The 23,913-nt window shown below is 42.8% G+C and overlaps 2 protein-coding genes across 6 annotated transcripts in view; one reads left to right on the top strand and one right to left on the bottom strand.

Annotated features, from left to right (window-relative positions):
* Positions 1–2,658, top strand: part of ARMC2 (armadillo repeat containing 2) — a 69,532-nt gene extending 66,874 nt beyond the window's left edge. The window contains exon 20 of the mRNA XM_041478033.1: positions 2,528–2,658. The gene's annotated coding sequence lies outside the window, so the exon portion shown is untranslated. The remainder of the gene's footprint in view (positions 1–2,527) is intronic.
* The window catches only part of SESN1 (sestrin 1), a 77,704-nt gene that overhangs the window by 1,841 nt on the left and 51,950 nt on the right, over positions 1–23,913 (bottom strand). For 2 of the 5 annotated variants that reach the window (XM_041478035.1, XM_041478038.1), the window contains exons 2-9: positions 7,619–7,684; positions 6,532–6,732; positions 5,431–5,613; positions 3,981–4,223; positions 2,593–2,740; positions 1,643–1,755; positions 1,212–1,402; positions 837–981 (exon numbers count right to left, since the gene is read on the bottom strand). In XM_041478035.1, coding sequence (XP_041333969.1) covers positions 837–981; positions 1,212–1,402; positions 1,643–1,755; positions 2,593–2,740; positions 3,981–4,223; positions 5,431–5,613; positions 6,532–6,732; positions 7,619–7,684 — 1,290 coding nt within the window. Of the gene's footprint in view, positions 1–836; positions 982–1,211; positions 1,403–1,642; positions 1,756–2,592; positions 2,741–3,980; positions 4,224–5,430; positions 5,614–6,531; positions 6,733–7,213; positions 7,334–7,618; positions 7,685–14,857; positions 14,939–23,913 lie in introns of those variants that run through there. The other 3 variants (XM_041478039.1, XM_041478034.1, XM_041478036.1) reach the window with 3 other exon arrangements.

Below are 23,913 nucleotides of genomic sequence, written 5' to 3' on the forward strand. Positions count from 1 at the left end.
GTGAGGATGTATGGTTATTGTGTTCAGTGACACATATGAATTTATACTGTGAATGAGCCTTTGCTTTTGATGGCTATGGAGATGCAAAGTTTTGGGCTTTAAAGAAGGATTTGTGTGCTTGGAAAGCTCATCTATCACAGTTAGTCTAACCAAAACATAGGCAGTGTTTTACTTGAACAATCTTAAATCATTGTAGTTACAGGACCCTACTTTAAGGGGTTTATCAAGAACTAGAGCCTCTAATCATATGAGCATTAATGATTTCTGCATCTTTATGTTTGTAAAGCACTGACTTTAAGTCAGGCCAAGAAACACCTTTCCAAAGAAAAACCGAAGGACATAATGGATTCAATATCTGGGAGTTAACAGCAGGAAAGTGACTGGGAGATGTAATTCAGGCCATAATCCAGCAGCAGAGCTTTTAGGCTTTGATGGAAAACCTGGTTTGGGGCTATCCATGCCAGAAGGACCAGGGGACTGGAAAGACCCTGGGCCAGCCAGAGAGCTGTTCCAGGTCTGCTGCCAAGGGCTGGATGGATCGTGCACCACTTTCCTGCCTCTCTGGGATACAGGCAGTACTGACTGCAGTTGAGATGAAGCTGTGCCATTCTCGTGTCTAACCCCTTGTACTGCTCAGAGCTAGCCCAGTTTGGCCAGCACACAGGCAGGAGGAAAGGGGAGATTATTTCAGCCTGGGAACACGACACTTCCCAGTGACTGGAATGTGAGCAGAACCCCAGGAGCACCAGCTAAAGCTTCAGCTGTGTGGCTGTGGCTGTCAGGGAGACACTGGTCTGGGGCCCCTGGCTGCCCCTCAGCACGCACACCAACTGTACCTTCTCAGAGTGTTCAAACTGTCTCCAGAAGCTATCATACATTCTTTTTGTGGTCTTTTCAGGAGTGCAAACCACAGTCTTGATATAAACTTTAAAGCTGCGGTCCAACAACTGATTAATTTCACCATAGTCATAATCATCGTATCTGTTTGGAATTGAAAGAAAAACACATTCATTTTCAAGCAGCAGTTATTTCACTTGCATTGTTTCTAAGTTCCTATGGCAAAACAAATTATTGGGTAAGTGTAGCACTAGTGGCCCTCCTCCATAAACAAAAATATGTTTAAAAATACATGCATGTTTGCTTAATAAATAGTTCTGGTTCAACCCGAGAAAGAAAAGCCAGTGTGTTTAGAACAAAACAGTAAAACTGACCTTATTCCAAACATACAATGAATATAGTTCCAAATAGCTCGTCTTAGCATTGAGGTATCCACATCTTTGTGCATGGCCATTGTGTTGTAAGTCAGATTATAAGCAATATGGAACTTCTCATCAAGTAGTTGTCCCACATCTGGATAAAGACGATTAACCAAGGAATAGCCATGGTCTTCCCAGGAATAATCCTTGGAATAAGTAAAAATGCAGAATGAAGCATATCAGAAATAAACTTGTGAAGACCCAGAGCTTCAGTATAGTTAAAGATCCCACGGCAGATCATCCACTGGGGGTGGGGGTTGTTCGTTTGCTGGCTTAATTTAAGCCTCACCCACGGGGCAGTGAGAACACAGCCATTTCCAGGTTTGGTAGGAGGCACAATGAGCAGGTTGGTCCCTAAGCCTCCCGAGCAGCCCCCAGCCTTTTACCTGAACACGAAAGGTGGGCACGTGCATTCCGTGTCTGGAGAAGTCTTTGTACCCATAGCTGGTATCCTCAAAGTGCCGAGACACATCTCTTGTTGCTGCAGATTCTTCATCTTCTGTTAATGTCAAACAGAATGTCACACAATTTGGAAAAAACAAATCGGAAGTGTAGGAGCAGAACTCCTGAAGAAGAATGGGTCTCTGTGCTTTTTAATCAAACACATTTTCACTGGATTACCCATACTAAGATTCTCTGGTACAGTTCTGTGACTGCAGCTATGGTGTTCAGAGGCAACTCCATGAAAAACACTCAGGTTTTTTCTTACAGACAAACATTTTTTTCTCCCTTTTGTTGTACTGCAGTCTTCACCCTATCCCCTGAATCTAGGGAATGTACTCCTCCTAACTCAAGAGGTTTGTAAAAATGTCAGGGGCAAAACCTGGTTTGGAACAGAGAGCTTTTTAAAAGAGAGACTTCTGAGACTCCCATGCCAAGTGTGTCTTAGAGGAAATTGTACTGAAGAGCCCATTACAACCCTAAACTTGTAATAGATTAAGTACTGTCTCTCAGTCATCTGAAAAGTAATGTTTCATGCACTTAAATAACAAATCATGTCAAGTGTCTTGTTTTTAGAGCATCTTGCAAGATGCTTAAATCTCCTGTGAAACTTCTAAAACTCTCAAGAGACAGATTCCATTTCTTCTGGAGATTTCTATTAAACACATTTTGGTGAGAGTGTTATGGTGTGTCTGCGAGCAGCCACAAATCTTGGCACTACTTTGCTTTTAAGTGTTCCTGGAAGAAAACAAGGCATCCCTAATCTTGATTCCTTCAAAGAAATTGTAATGTTTGTGTGACATCTAATAGCACTTATTTCCATTTTGCAGGAGTATTTCTTCAAATAATTTGGAAAATTCTTAATAAATACATATACAGACTACAGCTGCACTACCTGAAGAGCACACAAACATGCTTTCTCTCTTCTCTCTCTCAAAACGCGTGGCCATCTCTTCTTGGCTGGCTTCCTCTTCATCTCTGCACTCCTGCAGCTGCTTCATCTTCTCCATAAGAGCTTCAACTTCACAGACAGACTCTGTAGACTAAAAAGAAGAGATAGACATTTCATTTTCATGCAACGGGAACTGACAATGATGGCAGTAATTGCCAAGCCAGAAAGTTTAAAAACAACTGAAGTCCTTTACATCTTTAAATAAAGATTTTTCAAGGAACACAGTTTTTGAAAGAAACCTGTACTGACACAATGGTTTACGTTTAGTCATCATCTTTTCTCAATTAGACCCCTGGTATTTTTAGCATGATTTAAAAATCACAGCATTTTGGAACTAGTTGTTCTCACACTAAAATTAGTTTCTCTTAGTCTAAATGTTCAGCAACTGAAAAACAAGGAGCTGTAACAGAAATTCTGATAGAGGAAGTAACCACAATTTACCACCCAACTGTATTTTTCTCCTCTGCTCACAGAAAAGAAACATGGAAGGAAAAGGAAGGGTGAGTACAAATGCAGATTTAATGAAGCCTCAAAAGAAAGCTAGTGCAAAATAATCGTCTTTCACAACAGTTGTTTTAACACCACAAGAATTCAGTAATTGATCTTGTAAACATTCATCAGCACCAAAGTAGAGTAAAATTGTCTTTATACAGCTCTGCCCCTTTCCTCCCTGCCTTTTGCAGTTTGGTCCTTCAGAGAGCCAGCAAGCTCCATCAAACAAATTTAAATGCCACCCACACCACTGCAGTAAAATATCACAGGCAAGAATCTTGCAGTGAGAACCCCCTCATGGCTGTTTCTTAAACCAACACTTAGTTCACATCATTCTTTTCACCAAGGGAAAACAAGTCCAGATCAGCATAACTGCTGCAGGCAGGAGAGAGTGTTTTAAATAGAGTCACAAAGTTGTAAATGATCTGTTAAAAATGATCTGGTGTGTGATGCATGACAAACACCTCAAAGCAAAAAAGTCAGAGCCTGGAATCAAAGGAAGAGCCAACTTTCCACTGCACCGATGAAAAAAACATTCCTGGCCACTGCTGCTCAGGACACGTGTCATGAACTAGCTGAGCCTGGGACTCATCTCAGTTCACCTTTATGAATGACACGCAGAAAAAAAAGACAACTGAAATTGTCTGTTTCTCCCTTTGGTAGCTTTCCCCAGCTTCCCAATATCATTTCAGCTTCTCTTAAATGCATTTTTTCAATACCCACATGTGGATTAGGCTCATCAATCCCACTCTCAAAGGAATGAAAAGAGACAGGCACCCTCCACATATTAAGTTCACAAAGAAATTACTACTATTGGAAGAGATTGTTCAGACACTTACTGGAATACTTCCAGCTGGGCTGGCATGGATTTCATCCACCCCGTGGTAACCATTTGTTATATCACATATGCAATAGTTACTGACAGAGGGGGGCCTGAAGGTGTGACCACCTTCACAGTCGATCTCTGGGCTGATTCCACAGCCAAACGTGAAGGAAGCAAGGGAGTGGTAGTGTGTAAGGAGAACGACTGCATGGATCAGCTCTGCCAGGGACCAGCTGTTCTCTTCTGTCTTCAGAAGTTGCTTTGAAAATAATGCAAGACAAAAGTATTAAAATAATTCATCTGACCCCACCTCAGTGCAGTTTATCAACACATTTCTTTGTCAGGTAAAATTACTTTTCTGACACCCAAACATGCTTCCTAACTCTCTGCTGCCATTAGTGTGCTCAGTGACCTGCCAGACAGACCTGCGTGGTTGTGCCACAAAGGACACAGCTTGTCTCCCCTCTCTGTCCCTGGGCAATTGAATAAGTTGGGGTTTCTCTTTTGCACCATGTGGTTTGTATCGAGGCCCTGCTGACTTGCACTGGAATTTCACACCTCTGATGAAGATGCAACCACAACTGTTGCATGTTTGTTCAAATGGTCTTTACAGCATCAGAAAACCCAGGCAACTCCTTGCAGATCAGCGAGTAAAAACCTGGCACAAGCTTCCTCCATCTTGTCCCTGTGGGTGGAATGCTCTAGATTCTACAAGAAGCTTCAAACCCCAACTTCCCCTTCAGGCAGGAAAGTGTGGGAGGTTTGGGGCCTTCTGGCAGAGCGTGTGCCCTCCCCCACAGCACAGCGTCCTGCCTCCGCTGGACCTGCCACCACCTCTCACCAGGCCAGGCAGCACTGAGGAAGTCCCAGCACCCACGTGCCCCTTGCTAAGGGCACAGAGGAGAGCAGAAAGGGTGGGGGAAGCAGCCCCTTGGTGGTTTGTTGGTGCTGCAGTCCCGGCTGTCTGTACCACCACCACTTCCCTGGGCAGCGCTGCCAGCCTGCTCTCTCCATCCCACCTGAAAACTCAGCACTTGAACTGGCACCAAGCCAGACAAAAATGTGGTGGCTGGTGTTCTGCCTGACCTCTGGCAGCATCTCAGAAACACCCGGGGGTTCTGGCTACTGAAAGCACACAGCTTGAGCAGGGAGGTGCACGCCTGAGCATTGTCACTGCATCAACAGAATTCCAACATGACAGAGAAATTTCAGGGTGCTGTAAATTAAATTTGCTACTCATTTAAAAGCAGTTGTGATCCTGTTAGTTTTACAAAGCAGGGCACAAGAGATATTAGATCATGCAGTGATGTAGCACTGAAATCAGAGTCTACCACAGAACATCCTTCACCCTGTCTGGCTCTGAACCCCAAGAATCTGTGATTGCTTTACAGAAAGCAGAACCCCAAGAATCTGTGATTGCTTTACAGAAAAAAGGGGACATTCGCATTACTCCATGAAAGACCTACCTCAATATGTTCCTTGGTGATAAGCCAGGGTCGGTGAGCCAGCATTTTGTTCAGTTCTCCTAAATTTTGCAATTTTTGAGGTGCATTTTCGAGACCATTCAACCATTTAGGATCTCCACCAACATGAAGGAAGTCATTCACGTGGAGGTTAACAAGGTAAGAGCACTGATGTCGTGCTGCGGCCTAGAAAGGAAAACAGTGTGAACAGAAAACAATTGCAGAAAGCTAGTACTTTATGACAAATACCATAAGGCATCATTTCCTCACAACATCCAAGAATAAGACTTGCACTGATCAAAGACTCAAGTAAAAAAAGATTTACATCAGCTTGTTTTGATTATTGTTCTCACAACATAAATATCCTTTGTTCATACACACCATCGTTATGCTGGCTACAGGTGCAACATGCCTATACCCAGGGAGAAATATGGGCATGGATTTATTGCATGTCCTGAAGCAAGTAATCAATACTGCATCCTACTCCCCAGGGGGAAGAAGCTGTCTCTAGCTGCATCTTTACCAGCAACAATCAAAAGCAGGTTTTAGATGGCATATGGCAAGAGAGACTACAAGCAGCTTCTCAGCAAAGAAAGGCCCAGTATCGTTTACTCCAACATTTTCTACATCAAATTAAGACACAGCCCAAAACTTTAATTCAACTTCAGCAAGCAAAGATCATTTAACTGGCAGATTGAAAATTAGAAATCAACCACTTTTGGCAGAAAACTTGCTCAAAATTTACATATTCAGAAATGCACAATGGAACCAACTATTGAGTTAGACATGTATGTGACAGGACACAGATACAAGAACAAGCTTTCTTGAGAACAGTTTCTGAGATACTAAGGAAGCCAATAACAAACAATTATCTCATTTCTGTAGCACGCTTTTCCTTCTTTTTCACAGTCCTACCAAATCTATGAACATAAAGTGCTGATCTTCTGAAACCATCTGTAAAGCAGACACCAACAAACCTACTCTGCTCTTCCCTTAGCTGCTGGTGAAATGCCTTTCCAGCTAGAAACTGCAAAGCACAGCACCAGCTGCTCTCAGACAGGGCTGGAGCGGCGGCCAGCGTGGCGGTTTCTGCCGGCTGCGTACCATTATCCCGATGTAGTGCCGGTAATGGAGCGGGAGCGGGCCATCCATTTGCAGGAGATAGTGCTGAGTTTTGAGAAAGCTTTCGAGATACTGCGGGTGGAAAACCATCACCAAGGTGACGTTGTCCAGTCGGCCCAGTGTGGCAAAAGACTCTGCAAACAGCGTGTGCATCGTGGCGTCCTCCTTTCCCACCTGAATAGTCTGATTGGAGAGAAGGAGCAATGAGCAATATTGTCCGAGTGCCACCAACAAAATAGCAAATAAATACATTACCACAGAACCCAGAGGCCCCAAGTGAAAGGAATTATACTATAAATCTATTAATGGCGTTAAATCAGTGCACATAAGGCACATTAAATCCCTGTAATACCTCTCATTTAGGAGATCACAAGTGGTTATATCAGCAAAAGGAGATTTTTGGCTTTAGTCTCTCTCTATTACAATGATGACTGCTCATTTTTAACTGCCTCACCTTCACTTTCTTGAAAACCCCAGGCTGATCTTAGTTAATTATAACTAAAAGCCAATTGAATCATCACTTTTACTATGGGAAAAAGAGGGAAAGAAGCAGAAAGCTGGCTAAGATGACAAAAGAGAAAAAAAAAGGAAATTGAAAAAGACTAAAATTCCTAGAAAACCACAGCCATATTACTAACTTTTCCTCTGCTCCAAATTCTCTTACCAGACAATCAGGAGAGAAGCAGCAGAAATGCTCATCCAAAGCACTCTGAACCTTCTCAGATTCTTCAGAGTGGTAGAGGCAGCTCAAGAAAAAGCAATCCCAGAGCAGAGGGGCAGGTACCTTGTGGACCAGTAGGAAATTACATCCGGATGTTCACAAGGAAACAGTATTGGGTTTCTCTCATACTAGATAGCAGCATGGGAGGGGTCATAACTATTCCAAAGCTCCCCAAGGCTCTCACTGTTCTGTACACTAGAACTGTGGCCAAAGTCTCAGGACTGAATGTGATCACTGCTGAAAATGTTTTGCAGATCAGCAGCTGTCCTGAAACTAATGTGGGCTACTACTAAAATGATGTTCCTTAAAAGCATAAAGTTCACTATGTACTTGAAAACACTACCACACCTCCTTCTCAGGGATGAATCTGCTTGGTCCGTGTCCCAGTGGTCTAGGAATTCTTATTCCAAGTTCCTAGAAAAGAAAATTACACCACCTCAGCATTTAGTTATAAACAGCTTTTTAGCTGTGGTTGCAGGAAAGAAAAGAGTTCTCTCCATTCAGAGCTGGGCTTATTTGGGTACTTGTGGTACTTTTGCACAGGCACTTGTACTGTTTGTACAAATGCAAATCATTTTTTTATACAAGTGCTTTATAATTAGCTGTGCTTGTTTACAGCACACTGCCCCACTCCCGCGACAAAAAGTTCAACAACAAAGACCCTGTCAACCAAAGAAAACACACACAAATTTATATGCATGCACACACACACACACAAACACACTACAGGCTGGTTCACAGAAAATTCTGCATAAAGCATATTTTGGCAGGGTGTCCAGGACAAGGAGTTCCGAACATGCCGGCTGCTGTGTGGTTATGCCACTGATACAAAACGAGGCTGCTGTGTGTGTACATCCGCAGTTCGCCAGCACACAACACCCTGTGCATCTGTCAGGAAATGAAACAGCTGTAACCCTAATCAGATTTCTTCTTCCCAACCTCAAAGAGCACTTAAACTGCTGAAAGTACCTGATCTACATTTGCATCTGCTTTTTTTTCAAGATAGGATAAAAAGCTATTCACATTTACAGGGAAAGAGGGAGGGAGGGGAATTTGCTCCATCAGAACAGCAGCAGCCAAGTCCTTGCAGGGAAGGTGGAGGCTGGATGACCCTGGCAGTTCCCTACTTGTCCTCTCCTTCAGCCAGATGAAGCCTTCTGACACGCCTGTGGCAGCCTGGGCCTTTCCTGCAGCCAAGGAGCAAATACGTAGAAGACTTGGGTGCATGTGTGTCCTGCCCATTAACACCGTTCCCTTTGGAAGGGGGGAGCCGTGTGTGCCAGGGCAGCCTCTCTAGCACAGAGCAGCTGAGGGCACAGCAGGTTCCAGGGGACAGGTACCAAAGCAGGCCATGGCCTCACCTCACACTTTCACACATGCCCCCCATGCCATCGCTGCAGAGGCTCCTCTGCCATGTCCATGGCACTCGCTGCAAACCAGCTCTCCTGAGGGGATTACTCCCCAGTGAGCAGCTTGGCTTCCCCAGGAAAGGTGGGAGCCCTGCCAGCTGCTGGCATGGCACTCTTACAGACGGGGGGAGATCTGGGATGAAAGCTGAGGATGGAGCTGAGTGCTAAACACTAGGCATTATATAAACTAATGGTTTGGGCTCCTTACCTGTGCCCTCTTTCCCAACCACCTTTTAGAACATATGCATTGCCTCTGTTCCATAGCCAAACCCACTCATTTTGTGATGATACCAACTTCTCAAGCAGGTTTAGATGAATAAATACCAAGGACTGAGCCAGTTCAGGCCACACAGACAGAGGGGCACCTTCAACTGGTCCAGGCCTCAGAACGTACGATGCCCCAAGAGCTGCCTGCCCAATGCAGTTGTTAACTTTGCCACATTTTCCCCACATAGGTAAAGGCTGTTATAAATATGAAATACTGGTTGCACTCACTACTGCACTTTTTTTTCTCTTTAGCTGAGGTTTCTATTTGCATGAGTTTCACTGTACGAGAAGCAATTTTATTAATCAGTTACTGTTTCCTGAACTTTCTCCTAAGACTAAATAACAGCTTCAGAGAGCTGGAAATAATGAGTGCAGGCCTAAGTGGCAAGTGCCAAACTCTTTAGACTCTGACAGTCAAATCCCAAAGTCAGATGCCTTCATTTCTCAAGTCTTACTTGGATAAAATAAGATCAAAGGGCATCTCTTACAAATATCTTTTCGCTTTTTCCCTTCAGTGTCGCTTTTTCCTGCTATGGGTCCCACACACAAGCAAATTTTGCCTGTCAGCCAAGCAATGGCACTTGTAGGATGGAATTTATCAACATCTCTCTTTAAAACTTCAGCAGAGCTTCTTATTTTGGCTAGAACTACACTCGAGAAACAGAGCCAAACAACAGCAAGCAAAAAGAGAGATCTTTTAAATTGTAAACAGGATTTAATTTAGCAGATGTCTGCAGTTTGCCAGATCAGGCCCTCCAAGACAAATACCTTGAAGTTTAATTCTTGAACAACTATTTTTCAGTTTTTCCTTTTCCCAGAACAGTTAGAGGAAGAAAAAAAACCCCAAACCCAGATTTAAGAATCTGAGATCAGCAGACTGCTAGTGTATTTTGCTTCACAATCTAAAATACATCACAATCAATACACTTCTGTTTATTAAAGCATACAGAGGTCAAACTTACAATTACACAGCATGTAACAGGTTATATACTCAACCATCCAAACCCTCACTGCAAAGTGACTTAAGAGGTTTTTTAACGATTAAATGGGTTGTTTTGTTTTCCATCAGGAGAGGGATCATCCCCCTGATATCATGGCACCAGCCTAGTACTTGAGAAGCTTGAGGTCAAGGCTGTGTTGTGACTGAGACATAACAACCGAGCTGTGAAGATGACCCTGTGTCCCGTCTGCAAAATGGGGGTTTCTTCCAGAGGGTGCTGAGAACAGAAGCAACTTGCCATGAGGGGCATGCTTAACACAGTCATGAGAGCTGTGTAAAACCTGACCAAGTAGAAGCCTTTTGAAATCTTGCTCTTCAGTTACAAGCTATGGCAGACCTTTTTTCAAAAACTATCTTTCTCTCTTTTTCGGAAGCAGCATTTAATCAAGTTCTCCTAGTACTTCAGAAATAGCTGTGTGCTTCCAGCATTCCAGCATTTCAAATATGCAATATCACAGTAATAATAGTTCTCCAAACAGTCCTAGTGAATCTCTCCTTTGTCCTGAATGTATTTCTATGCTTCATGATACCCTTCACTAAACCTCCATCTTCCAAATACACTCAAGTCAGGGAGCAACACTCTCTCTCTCGAAGGCAAGACCTGCATCCTGACCAGACACACCACTTCATCTCTCTCCTGCACCCTTCTCTTAAAGCACCACCAAGCACTTGGTGAGGCAGTTGTGTCTAGGACAAGCAGCAGCTGGAAAAAAGCCTGTATTCTTTTTGGTTATTCCGTAAGTGTAAGCAACTTTTATGTGATTCCAGACCATGGAATTGCACACCAAAGTGACCTACTTAGTGACACATTCTCTGCATCAACTTCTCCTGGCTGCTTTCCTCCTGTTTGCCAACCTCACCACACCACTTTCATTCAGTCTAGAAACTGCAGCTGAATACAGCTCAAAGCTCAGCAGAAAGCCAACCACAAGTGAGGCTTTAGGTGCAAATAAATAATAACAATAACAATAATAACAATAATGATGATGGTGATACATCAGACGCACTCCATCTTCAAAGCCAGAACATAAAACTCAGGTGGCTGCAAAGCTGAGCACCAAGGGTGGAACACCCAGAATTTCAAGCTAATGGAAGGAGGTGGGCCTTGCTGGATGGCAATCCACTCCACTGCTCACTTTCCAGAGATACCTTGCCTGAAAAGCAAGACTTTAGCCAGGTAAGTGCTGTATTGCTACGTTGACAGAAACAACCTCGAAAAACACAGGAAAAGCCTCCTCTTCCCCCTTATCTAATGTAACTTGTATTTCTGTACAGCCACTATTATGATTTCCATGGGAACTATGCTCACCAGCTACCCATCATTTCTCAATCTACACATCCCTCACCATTGCCATATCAGCCCAACATCACATCTCATGCATTTAGATAATGCAAGATTCCTGTGAGGTAGGACAAGTACATTATCTCCAATCTAGGAGAAAAAAAATCCCTCAGAAATGGAAATGCTACACATCTTAGAGAAGCTGCTACATGAGACTGGTGGCTTGAGCTGAGATCTCTGAAGTCACAGGCTAATGCCCGAACTATCAGACTGTGGGTCTGTTCAGAGACTTCTCAGCCAGGAAATGCTTTATGCAAATTTACACCAAGAAACAGCACTGCAGAGCTGAGACAGAAAAGTTAATGAGACAACTCTGCAAGCTTAATTATATACTTCCCAGTCACTACTTACTCTCACCAGTCTGGCTCAATTAGCACATCCAACTCCACAAGGACAACTAGACCAAAAAGTCCATACTGCCTGCACATACATGCTCAGAGAAGACCACTCTAAAACCTCAAACATGTGAATTCACACAATGTAGAGCTTTTCTGTATCTTACAGCTGTTGATCCAGCCCAATTTTGTGGTTAACTTTTTTAAGCTTCTTGACAGGAACCTCATTCCTGTCAAATTTATATAAAATCCTGAGATAAAAAATTGAACTGCAATAGTGTAAAAGAGGTTTGTAAACACTAACAGTACAACACACATTACCTCTGCTAGTAAGAGAACATCATCTGCTTTTGTTCTGAATCTCTTAAAAGAAAAGTCACAGTCTAAGCAGACACACAGTATCAGAAATTTCACCTAGAAACACTGAAAACAGAACTAAGCTACAAGCCAGGTCACAGAGCCTCTGGAACAGGAACAGCTATCTAACCTAAGCTACAGTTCTTCCTCCATTGTATGTCTAAAATGCTTTTCCAGATCCTTGTTGGTCCCTCACTGCTGGCTCCTTGCAGCTAGAGCTCTGTCCCTTATCACAAAACCTCTCCCAAAATTCAATGGTAGTTTTGTCCAGTGAATCTGGGGACTGCTACCAAACTGCTAATTTTCAGTCATTCAGGACTGATGAGCTATGATCCACAATGCTCACTCAGACTGCTTCCCTGGTGTTAGCACAGTGAGTCATTTTGCTCCCCTCAAGTGCAGTCAGTACCACTATCAAGTCTACCAGATTTGTATCTACCAGAAAGACTTATTTATGTACTTACTTAGGCCTTCTCGAAATGGCAAAGGGAACATTTTATCATAGACAAGCCACAGGCAAAGTAAAATTATAATTATCAATTTACTTCACTAAACTACATTTGAATGAACATCTTTATCTAAATCATCTATGTCATGATTAAGCACTAATTCCTGCTAGATTCAAACAAAACTATATGAAAATCACACCCCATAATACAATATAAAACAATCTAATGTAATGAACCAGAGAAGGGAAATGAGATTTAGGTGAATTTTTTGGAGGTAACATTTTTTCTAGATAACCAGTCATCATTTTACATAATCTAAGTGCTTTCCTACCCAAGCTTAAGGTTAAGAAAGGCACAATGAACGGTGAATTAAAAACTCTTCAACACAATCTCCTGGTAGAATTAACTCCTCCAGCACGCCTGTGCTGAAAAATTCAACTTAGCATAATATGATGAACACGTGAAGCATGGACATTAAAAATACCCATTTAGGGTATTTATAAGCTTAGAGGATGAAATGCTCCTAAGCATATAAGTGTCCAAGAAGGTTGTGCAGCATTTCCAAGGGAGACTTGGCACTTACCAGTCTAAGAGGCTTCATGCTGCTCCTGCTGCTGCGCTCACTGTGAACTGTCTGGTTCCTACTTCCCCTTTAAAGGCCACCGACAGCAAAACCTCACTGCTGGTGACACTGAGGCTACAAGTAGAGTTTCCTTGTTTAGGACCTTAACAACAAGGACTGCACAACTGGCCCCACAGGACAAGCTGTCCCCAAGCTGATACATACTCAGCTTAAAAACTGTATTTTCAGTTCTGCTACTGTAGTTTCCATACTGGTCAGAAAACTTTTAGGAAAGAGGGAATTAAGAACAAAGAGTGGTGATTAAATATATTTCTTTTCCTACATCTTTTCTAAATGTGGGGCTATGCAGAGCTGGCTATTTTTCCTATTTTATTTGTTTATCTAATCCTGAAGTAGCTGCAATTGTTGTGGCTTTCCCAAACAAATCTTGATTCACATTAAAATGCAGAAAAAAATTATCCTAGAAATGCTCATGTACTTTAAATTTTTGCACTCGTTCTGTTTGCTGGGTATTTCAGACTGTCATTCAGCTGAAGCAACAGACATGTCTCCACTTGTACGGATTTAAAGAACTGGGAACAAGTACTCCCCCTGTGTTACAAAGCGCTTTGTTACACAGACCTACCACTCTTCACTGGAATTAGAGCATGGCAAATGCTGAACTGTTCCTCTTTCATATAGAGTATGTTCTTACATGAATTTAAAATGTAAATTACTTTAATTTCATTATAATTTCTCTGAATATCGCAAAGTCCTTTGAAATGCCTGATTTTAAAAACATCCCCATCTAGTTTATGTGACTTGATTCAAGACTGAAATCAAGGCAAGGGAGAGTGTGTCCAAGATCACACACCTTGTTCACAATGGCAGGAATGAAAGCAAAGCCCAGACTCCTCTGTCTCCTTCTCCAGCACCTCTTCTCTGGTCATTTTCTAGGTACAAGCAGGTCCAGCTACAGCAGTCTCAAGGTGCCTACCTATGTGCTACCTGCTCTTACTCAGCATTAACAGCTCTTCCTGAAGCGGTTTTGTGACACAACTGCCTAGAGTCCACAACCCAATTTACTTCTGATATGAGCTCACTGAAACTGAGGCTGACTTTCAATGATTAGTGCCTTGCTTTTTTAATATGGCACTTCTGTAATGAAAGAGAAAGCGTTAAAGGGCGAAGGATTTCGAATGAATACAAAACAGGCTCTGCCGCAACCTACTGAGGATTTAAATCCTTCTGAGGATTTAAAATTTTCCTTTAAAAGAAGAATCTTAATGTGGTGACACTAAGAAATTTACAAGAGAGATCCAAATCAGCAGGTTTGTTCCTGCCCAAAATAATGCTCTTGACTTGCATTTGTTTATAATTACAGCCCGCTCTTCTCCTGAGAAACAAAAGAGCAGCCTTACTGTTTCAAAAGGATAATCCAAATCTATGCAAGAACGACGTACAAGCCGGGCAATTCCGAGGCAAAAACCACCTGGACGAGCCCGAGAACTCTGCAGAGGCACCCGGTTACCACACACACCAGCGGAACACAGCCCTCCTGGGAGCAGGGGCGTCGCGGAGCACAGCGACAGCATCTGCACTGTCACTGCAGGCAGCAGCTGCTTGTCCCGCGGCTGAGCAGGACCTGCGAACCCCCGAACGACACCCTCCGAGCGAGGAGCCCGCGGGGAAACGCCGCTGCTGCCTCCTCAGCCCCGCGGATCATCCGCAGGGGGCTGCCCGAGCCCCCGTCCCCCCTTCCAGCAGGGATTTCTCGGGGGGATGCACCCGAGGAGAGAGACCCCCGCCCCTGGGGCCTCAGCGCCGCGGGGACAGCGGCGGGGCACCCCGGCCACCCGCGCGTACCTGCTGCTGCCGGCCCGGCCTCGCCACCATCCGGCCGGCGCTGCGGGCTGGGCCGGGCTCGCCGCTCCCGCAGCCGGGCACTGCCCCGCCGGGGACCGGCGCTCGCTGCGACCCCGCGGCCGCTCCCTGTGCCCGGGAGTGGCACCAAATGCCCCGGGCGGGGGCACAAGAGGCGGCAGCCCCCGTCCAGTGCACCCCGGCCCGGCAGGACAGCCTGGAGCCCCCGACCCCTCGGCTCCGTTCCGCTCTCCTCCCCGGCCCCGAGACGCTCCTTGGACGATGCTCTCCGCCTCCCTCTCGTGTTCCTTATGCAAGAGTTTCTACCTTCTCTTTAAGCAACAGAATAATTACGGCTTTTAAACCGAGAAATCGCAGGAGGTTCACATTTTGCAGATATTTGTGTGACTAAGTGCGCTGCTGCTGCAGAAATCTGGCCTCCTGCCTATTCCCAAGATCATAACAGTCCTGGGCAAACATATGTTTTGCAATCGTATCAGCAAAACACTCGGCCTTTGTTTGCAGCAGGCTGTGCTGCGCCTGCCGACCCCCCAGGACTGCAAACTCTGCCAGATGCCTCGCATCTCCCACCTCTTTTGGTCTGGGATTTTATATCATCAGTTATTTCAAAAGAAACAAGTCCCTGAGCTGGCCCATGTGATTTTTACTTCTTTTTTCTTTCACAACATTATAAGAGCTATAAAGCTATATTCTGTTAGATAGTTTTACTTCAAATAATTTGAATTAAAATAAAATATTGTAGATCCCAAGAGGAGATCTTCTATTGCAGTTTTCATGGGAGAAGGGCCAGGACAGCTCTGAACCTCTAAACATACTCACCTGGGGGAGGAAGGCTTCTGCCTACAATTCAGGCTGTGCATTTTTCAGCTGTACCAAGTTATCTTAACAACAAGCAGGGAAATTCCACGGCACTGAACTTTACACTTCTGTTAAATGTAAAACTGAACACTGCAAAATTGCACACAAGCTGTTCCTGTTATCAAACTAGCAGCTAAATGCAGAAAACACTGAGGACAGTGCTGGCAGGGGAACATGGCAACATGACGCAAGGAAGCACTTCTGCACATCTCTAATTCTGGAGCCTTAAAGGCTTTCTTTCCTGTCCAGTTTTCAAATACCACCACACCTCTGGGTCATGCAATTAACGTTGGAGAACCAAGGGATACTCTACTGCTGAAGGCTTAGTAGCAGTTATAAGGTTAAATTACCTAGAGATGCCCAAGTACCACAGCTCCATCCTTATTTGGGGCCTTGGCTTGAAGCTGCTAAGTTTCTCCAGAAGAAACTGAGTGTCCTTAACTACTTGCACTTTATAAAATGCTCAACAGAAGCATGGAGCAATACTGGCAGAGAAGATGACATTTTATGAGCTAATAAAATAAACTAATGAAGAACAGTGTTTAATTCCCACTGCTTGCTTCCTTACTTCAGGCCAGGGTACAACAAAAAGGTGGCATGGGCTCCTCTTCCAACACGGGCAGAGAACTGACTTGCACTCACAAAAACTATTGAAAGGGAGAGAAATTACCTGAAAGCTGAAATACAAGATGCCTCCCTGGATGACAGACAAATGGTCATCCCCTTCAATGAACTGGTTAATACCCTTGGAAGAAGGGGTGCGGGAGGAGGGGCAGAACTCCCTCGCTTGCAAAGTGGTTTTGTCCCACTGTGGTCATTTGTACTGCCTGGGTATTTGTGAGGAAGCCTGTTTATATTAACAGTTGTTTCTATACAAAGAACCTTGGCAGATACAGATTCTTTTCTGGCATCGTCCAAGGGAAATTCTCTCTCTTTAAACAACCAACTCAACAACAGAAGGTAGGAAATTGTATCGCGCTCTCCGCTTTCTCTGTTAGGAGAGATGGAGACAGTGACAGCATGTCAGAAAAACTGTGTACAAAGGGGAAAAGGAAGTTGCACAGCCACAGCAAACAAGTAATAATGGACTTAAAAGCTCTCCCATATGGCCAGAGTACACAAGCCCTGCTCAGGCCCCAGGTATGCCTCTGCCTTAGCAGAATCCCATCACCCCCAGTTTGCTGCAAGGTCTTTCTCCACCCCAGTCCTCATACAAGTGTTTCCAAAGTGCAACTCCTCCAGACCAAAGAGCCCACACAAACCTGAGCCCCCTGCTCATCTAGAAATCAGACTCAAATTATTTGTATTTGTGAGCTAGTATGACCAATTACATGAGCAATTTCATAACAGAATATGGCACAGAGCTCACTTGGGCACTGATGAGTGCAAACCGCAGTGCAGCTAGGGAACAGGGGGACAGATCCATGGCTTGGTTTGCATAAGTGGAGCGTTCCCCTGGGGAAACACAACAGTATGTTTGACCATGTATCAGTGCAAGTAAACAGAGATCTAGTGAAATGCTCCTACGGGAAAACACAACAGATGTTTAACATGAAAATATCGATAGATACCGGCTTCCTTTCACCCAGAAAGAGTGCATGAGATATAGTCAAAGCAAACACCACCTACAGCATGGAAGCACACTCCTTCATAGCAAGCATATCCATAGAGGTTGGCATTTAACATCTGTGCACTCTAAGTTATCAGAAATGCAATTTTTCCTTATTGCTACATTTAAAGAAAAGCCCTGGGGAAGCTAAAATGAGACCAATTAGCTACAGTGTGAAAAGCCTAATCCTGCAAACAAAAAATGTCTGCACTTCGCTGCTTTAAGTTGAAACAGTTCTGTTTCAGCCCAATAGGGCAACTTTTTGAGTCAAGTTCAGCACAAACATATGACTCCAAAGAACTGGCAAACCTAGATCTTAAATTCTTTCCACAGAAAAGCCATCCAGGCAGGAGCATTTGAAATGCCAGTTATTGCAATGCCCTGGACATCAAATTAGTATCTTGGAGGATGATCAGATGATTCTTTCCCTGGAACATTTACAACTAAAACCAGGTAATTCTTTGGGGCTATGAGCTGATTTGTGTTAGTTTAAGCTCCACCTAATATGGTGCCTTAATGAAGTCACCAGGTGTTTCAGCAATGACTAAGCAGCCCCACACTGGCCACTATGAACATTTCCCTGTGGATTCCTCTCATTCTTTGCTGTCCACAGCCACTACCCTTTTCATAACAAATTTCACATGTGTCTGTTAATCTCTTCTATCCCTTGATTATACATTTGTTATTTCTCAAACAGCAAAAATCTTTATCATGATAACAATATGGCACAGGACTCAAACCATTCATTACAGTGATGAAAGAATTTAAATTAAATAGAAGAATGTATCATTGTAGCATGCAAGTAAAAAAACCCATGGCCAGTATTTGAAAGCATTCATCTTTATTTAACCTTAATTTGATAGTCTGATTTTTAAAAACTCATTCTATTATTAGAATAGGTACACACAGTTCTAGGGAGGAGAATAAACTGTATTCTTTGTACAATCTAAATTCTTGCTGTATGTGTCAAAAAGGATCAACCCTTTAGGAATGTCACTACACCTGATACTTTTATAATAACAACAAAAACAAGTTGTTTATTAGAATGGAGAGCTGATAATAGGCCACATCAGGAGATAAATTTAGACCAATAGACAGAAGCTTTCCTTTTGTAGTCTTTAGGATTAAGGTTGTATAAGACCAAACATTCTACCCTATTCATATATTAGATTTATTGTCTTTTCTTCAAACCTTATCTGTCCTTGAAATGCTGGTTTTCTATTTCTAGACCCTGCCTAAATGCTGCTTTCTCTGCTTTCTTAATGGCCATATCTTCAGCATTAATGGGCAAACAACTTGAAAGTGATCATGCTGGTTTGTGAGCAATTATAAATCAGGTCATTCATTCCTAGCCCACTGTATTTCCCACCAAAGACATCTTTTCTCTCAGAGCTGCAATAGGCTGTGAGACTCCTTTGTTTCACCTGAGCAGTTATCACAATTGACTGACTTGAACTCACCAAGCTGCAAGAACTTCAGTGGTTTTATTTGTTTCCTGAACTATTTGGTTCATCACTTAGGACTCTTACTGCTCCCAAAGAGTCCTTCTTCTGGTAATTTCTACCTTTAATATATCTACAGCTCACTCCCACATCTAAACCACAAGTTGTTTTGTTTTTAATGTCAGCACGGCTTATCCAAATTTAACATTCTGTTCTGCAGCTATTAGGTAGCAGAAGTACAAAGTTTAATTTAGGGAGCTAGAAGAAGTTTAGATCTTGAGATTATTCATGCTTTGGCAAGGACACAAAAACAGAAGTATGGCTTCTAAGACTACTGTAAATAGGTAGATTAAAGATGCATATCTAAAGCTTAGAAGATTGAAAGAGTGTTTTACCAGATTATCCTTCCCCTTTTTTATGAGGGTACACAGCTCTTCCTAGGCTGATAGGGAGCAGCTGACCTATCAAAGTTGTTTGTCTGGCTGGCTGTGGGTTCTGCTGCTGCTGTTCTGAGGTGGCCCCAGACTCACACACCACATAAGAATATTCAGGTTAACAATTCCCCCCAGATCCAACTCTCCCAAAATCTAAGTCTATGTCAGCTAGTTTCAAAGCTGACCTGGGTATCTCAGAGGTCACTTCTGAACCTTTGATGGTTAGAGGGTGTATAGGGAGGGGATTGACTGTCCAGCTGCAGATTGTCACCACTCCCTGGGGAATGGAACATCCGCGGGCTGCCAGTCACTCTGCAGTCTCTCAGTACTAAATAAGCATTAAGGTTAAACAAAACTAGTTTAACCTTAATAAGAGAGTGTATTTGGAGTTCAGACAAGAAAAATAAAACTTAGCTCACAGCTGTCTAGAACTGGTTTGGCCTAAATATGTCACCTCTCTTTCCTTTAGTAGCAAACTGCTGGGTCACACCAATGCCAAACATATTTCACAGCTCCTTGAAGCTGGGATACATTCTACCATCTTATACTGATGCCCCTTCTCTCCAAGATGAATACTGAAAAGCGATGAATATGATGTGCCCACTGAGTGAAAATTCACCCTTAGGAACCTCCTGCAACTCCTAATCCTCATGACTGATTGAGTGAGACAATTCAGTACCTTACTTGCTGTGCTGCCTGGAATGTTGTCTGACCCTGCCTCACCACTATCACGTGAAGATGCTCTTGGAAGGCCTGTCCTGCAGGGATGGAAGTGTCCCTATCACTCACTGAGCAATCAACTGCCAACAAACCCTTTATACAATGCAAACATATGTCTTCAAAGCAAGGGAAGGCAAGCTGAATCATCTCTGTGAGTTTAAGGCTTCTGTGTTTGTTTTTGTTTTTGGTTTTTTTTTTGTTTTTTTTTTAACTGCATTTAACCAGGTACCATAAAGAGCAGTAGTCTTTATATGAAAATATAAGAAAAAGACAGTGAAATACATCTCATTTCAGACAGAAATAAGACACAACAGTAAGCACATGGGAAGAAGGAAAAGGCCTTTAGGAGAGTGTTACACTTGGCTTACTGGAATTGGCTGAGACCATGACAGCAAGTGACCCAGAGCTGCACTGCTGTGGGGCTACAGCAAGTGTGCAGGAAATGCTGTGCAAGCATCCTGTAAAGAAGTTGCATCTAAAACCTGCTCTCATATTCTGGAACATACAGACATGCAACCCAGAAGTGCATCTTACCAGAAGCTTTTTGCCATCTTTATTCCTAGGGGTTCGAGTGTGTTTCTAGAAAATTGCTTCATACTGTGACCCAAGGCTCATGCCTGCTTTGATTCTGCAGGTACAACATACAAAAACCTTACTTTTGCAGAGCTTCACTAAGAAACAAACTAGAAGTTTATAAAATGCTTTGTCAATTAGTCAAGTCCACTTAATGTCATTTATATTCACACTGCATTCAAAAACTAAGATATTTTTGTGTGTTTTCTTTGTGTGTGTGTTTTAGTTTTTGTTTCCTTTTTCTTTTTTTTAATAAATTCAATGTTTTCCCCACAAAACCACAAGCAACAAGAATGGAATATGACAAAATGTCATGCCATTTAGTGTACCTCAAGACTCAGCTATTTATCTGTAGCTTAATTTTACAATGAGATAAATAAAGTGAAATAGTACTAAACTAATAATGTCAGTTACTGCTGGAGATTCAGGAACCCTTCTATCAGTAACTGCACTTTGGGGAACTGTTTTATGGCTTCTTACACTTGTCACTTTCAGGCATATGCTCAGAGTGCCTAAGAGCAGCATCCAGGAAGAAAAAAAGAAAAATCAGTTCATTTATTTTCAGTTTGCACAGTCTAGCTGTGTCCCACATAATGTCAATTATTTTTTTGAGTCCGGGAATTCTGGAAAAAACATCACAGTTCTTTATTAGGGAAAAAAATCCATAATAAAATAAAATAACCATAAAGCTATATTGTCTGTAATGACCTATGTTGTCAGGAGGGTTGCAAGTTCCTGTACTGAATCTCTCTCCTTATTTACCTAATATATGGAGCCAAGTACAATATACTATCATATAGGATTTATCAACTCCTTTAGAACAGTATCTTGGCAAAAAGTTAAGTACAAAAGTAAACAGCATCATCATAGAAGAGCAACCCACATCACTGATTTAATGATAGCCATTAAGAAGACAGATCATCCTCTAGGTACTATTCAAGAACTGATTGTTATAAGTTAAGGAGATAACAGCAGACCTGTCATTTTCTTATCAGATCTGTGTCTTTTTGCTTTTGTACTCAGAGACAAACCCATTAAGACCTCTGCATGAGGAGAATCATAAAAATACCAGATTAATAATGTATTTCTTGTCATTTTTGGCAATTTTATTGGTGTTTTGTTTAAATTCAGACTTAAATTCAGACTCAGTATTCCCATTTTCAGAAGACATGGCTAAGATTTTTGAAACAAATAATTTTTTGGCCTTTGCTTTCTAAATCAGAAGAACTGACAAAAGCACTGCTTTCCTGCTGCTACAAACCCTAAAAGATCTGGCCTGTCTCCTACTCAGGAATTGATACCATTTCCTACAGCGGGTCTTACTATGTTGCCACTTGCAGCAACATGTCATTTCTTCCTCTTAGGGCGAGTTAAGAGGTCACTGACCCTCGCTGGGGTGCACAGCAGGGAGCAGAAGGCTCCCAGCCCATCAGGAGCAACCCCTGCCCTGTGAGCAGCGCCGGCCAACACCCGCTCTGATGAGCCCCAGCAAACTGCAGTGCCTCTGCCAACACGTGCCTCAAGGACATGGTACACGTGCCTCTGTTTAACACAGCACAACTTCTGCATCCTTCTAAATCCTGCATAACTTCAGAGCTTGGAGAGCTTCCTCAAGGCCCCTGGGACAAACTGGCCTGGCACCAAGCTCCTGTGGGACTATCATCCTCCTACTGCCACTGCCACCTTGGCGGTTTTCCACTGGCCACAAAGGCTTTGGGTCCCCGCAGGACAACTGTAAAGTCACAGGAGGTTTCTGCAACTGAGCTGCTCAGGATTTGAATAAACCCACATACTCTTCTGGACTTTGTAACATTGCTGTCTGCAATACTGTCATCTAAACCATGCAACTGTTAATACCTTCCCCCATCTACCCTCTCAAAAGCATAATTTGTAAGGCAACTAACTCAAAACAGGCTTGAAACCAATTCTAGCACTTTCTGTTCAAATACTGTTACTTTTTTTTTTTTTTTTTTTTAAGTTAACCAAGTACTGGAACTTAGCCTTAAATCCAGTTTGTTACAATCATAACTTTAAATCAACCACTTGCTGTTGTGAGGGATGAAAGGCCACCTACCACTGCCTACCTGCCTACTTTCTATACAGCATTTTAAACCCATGATTCTGAAACTTTGATACTGTCAAAGTCTTGGGAAAGGCCAGCACTGACAGTGTAGCCCCTCAGATTCACACATATTGAAACCACACACAAAATAAATACAGTGGATATGCTGTAGGAGACACAATGCTCTCAGATTTCCTTATCAGAATAAGGATCTTGTAATCCAGTATCTTGTAATCAAGCTACCATTGAAGCCTGAATAATAGCAATTTTCAAATGTAAAGTAAGTAAAAAAAGTAAGTAGGTAAAAATGCACACATACTGTACTAAACATACACAATTTTACTAGGATTAAAAGAGGAGCTGATAAATCTGCATATGAAGCTATAACCATTTAAACACCTTCTCATTTTGTCAGTGAAGCTACAAATCCATACCTGACCCTCTACTCCTCACCAGCATGACATCTGCCCTCTGGACACTCAGCAGGGATTCCAAACCAGCAAAACAGAGCAGAAAACTCAGGCAGAACTGGATCATATTTTCACTACTGATGAATGATCACTGATGCCTGTAAACTAAAATGTTAGCAAAAAACTCTGGTTCATTTGCTAACTTGCCTATGTTACTAATAACAGCAGAGATGGTGACTTCTCTTTATTAGGGTGTGCTTGTCATCTTCCTGAGATGTCCTTCTCTTGACAGAGACCACAAAAATAATTAATTCCATTATTTTTGTAAATGTAAATTTCATTCGAGTAACAAATTATAACTTAATGTGAAATGTGACTTGAAATAAAATCATCTGTCCCATCACATTCCTCTGAAGCTGGTAGGGTGAGACTAAACCAAATTTGGATTGTAGCAAACAAGGCCAGAGGCCAACTCTTTAGAGCTGCAGCAAATAAGGAATTACTTGGCAAAGCATAGGTCTGGAGATGTCAAAGATCACTGCACAATGGCTAAAACATACAAGACTGAGACAAGTTCCAGAGAAATCACTTTGGTGAGCCTAGACCAGGGGTTTACAGAGAAACCAGAGTCAGGATTGGCATTAGGATTTGAACCACCACTGACTGGCAGGGCAGAATTCAGGCTTTGGGCTAAGGAATGAGAGAGAACTCCTTAGCATCATCTCTCTAGATTTAAACTTAAGCCTAGTGGGAGTCATTTTGCTGTCTGCACGTCCACAGCCAGCAGCTGAAGTGTAGAACTTGTACTAACCAGAAAGGGAGGTTCAAATGTGGCAAATGAGAGGGCTCCCTGAGTCCCCTCTTGTAACAAGAGGCTGATTCTTTCCTCTGAAAGAATAAATAAGTAAAACCCTGTGAACCTGAGTTAAC

Source organism: Pyrgilauda ruficollis, unplaced genomic scaffold (genome assembly GCF_017590135.1).
Source record: "Pyrgilauda ruficollis isolate IOZ18807 unplaced genomic scaffold, ASM1759013v1 scaffold43, whole genome shotgun sequence".
NCBI classification, from domain to species: domain Eukaryota; kingdom Metazoa; phylum Chordata; class Aves; order Passeriformes; family Passeridae; genus Pyrgilauda; species Pyrgilauda ruficollis.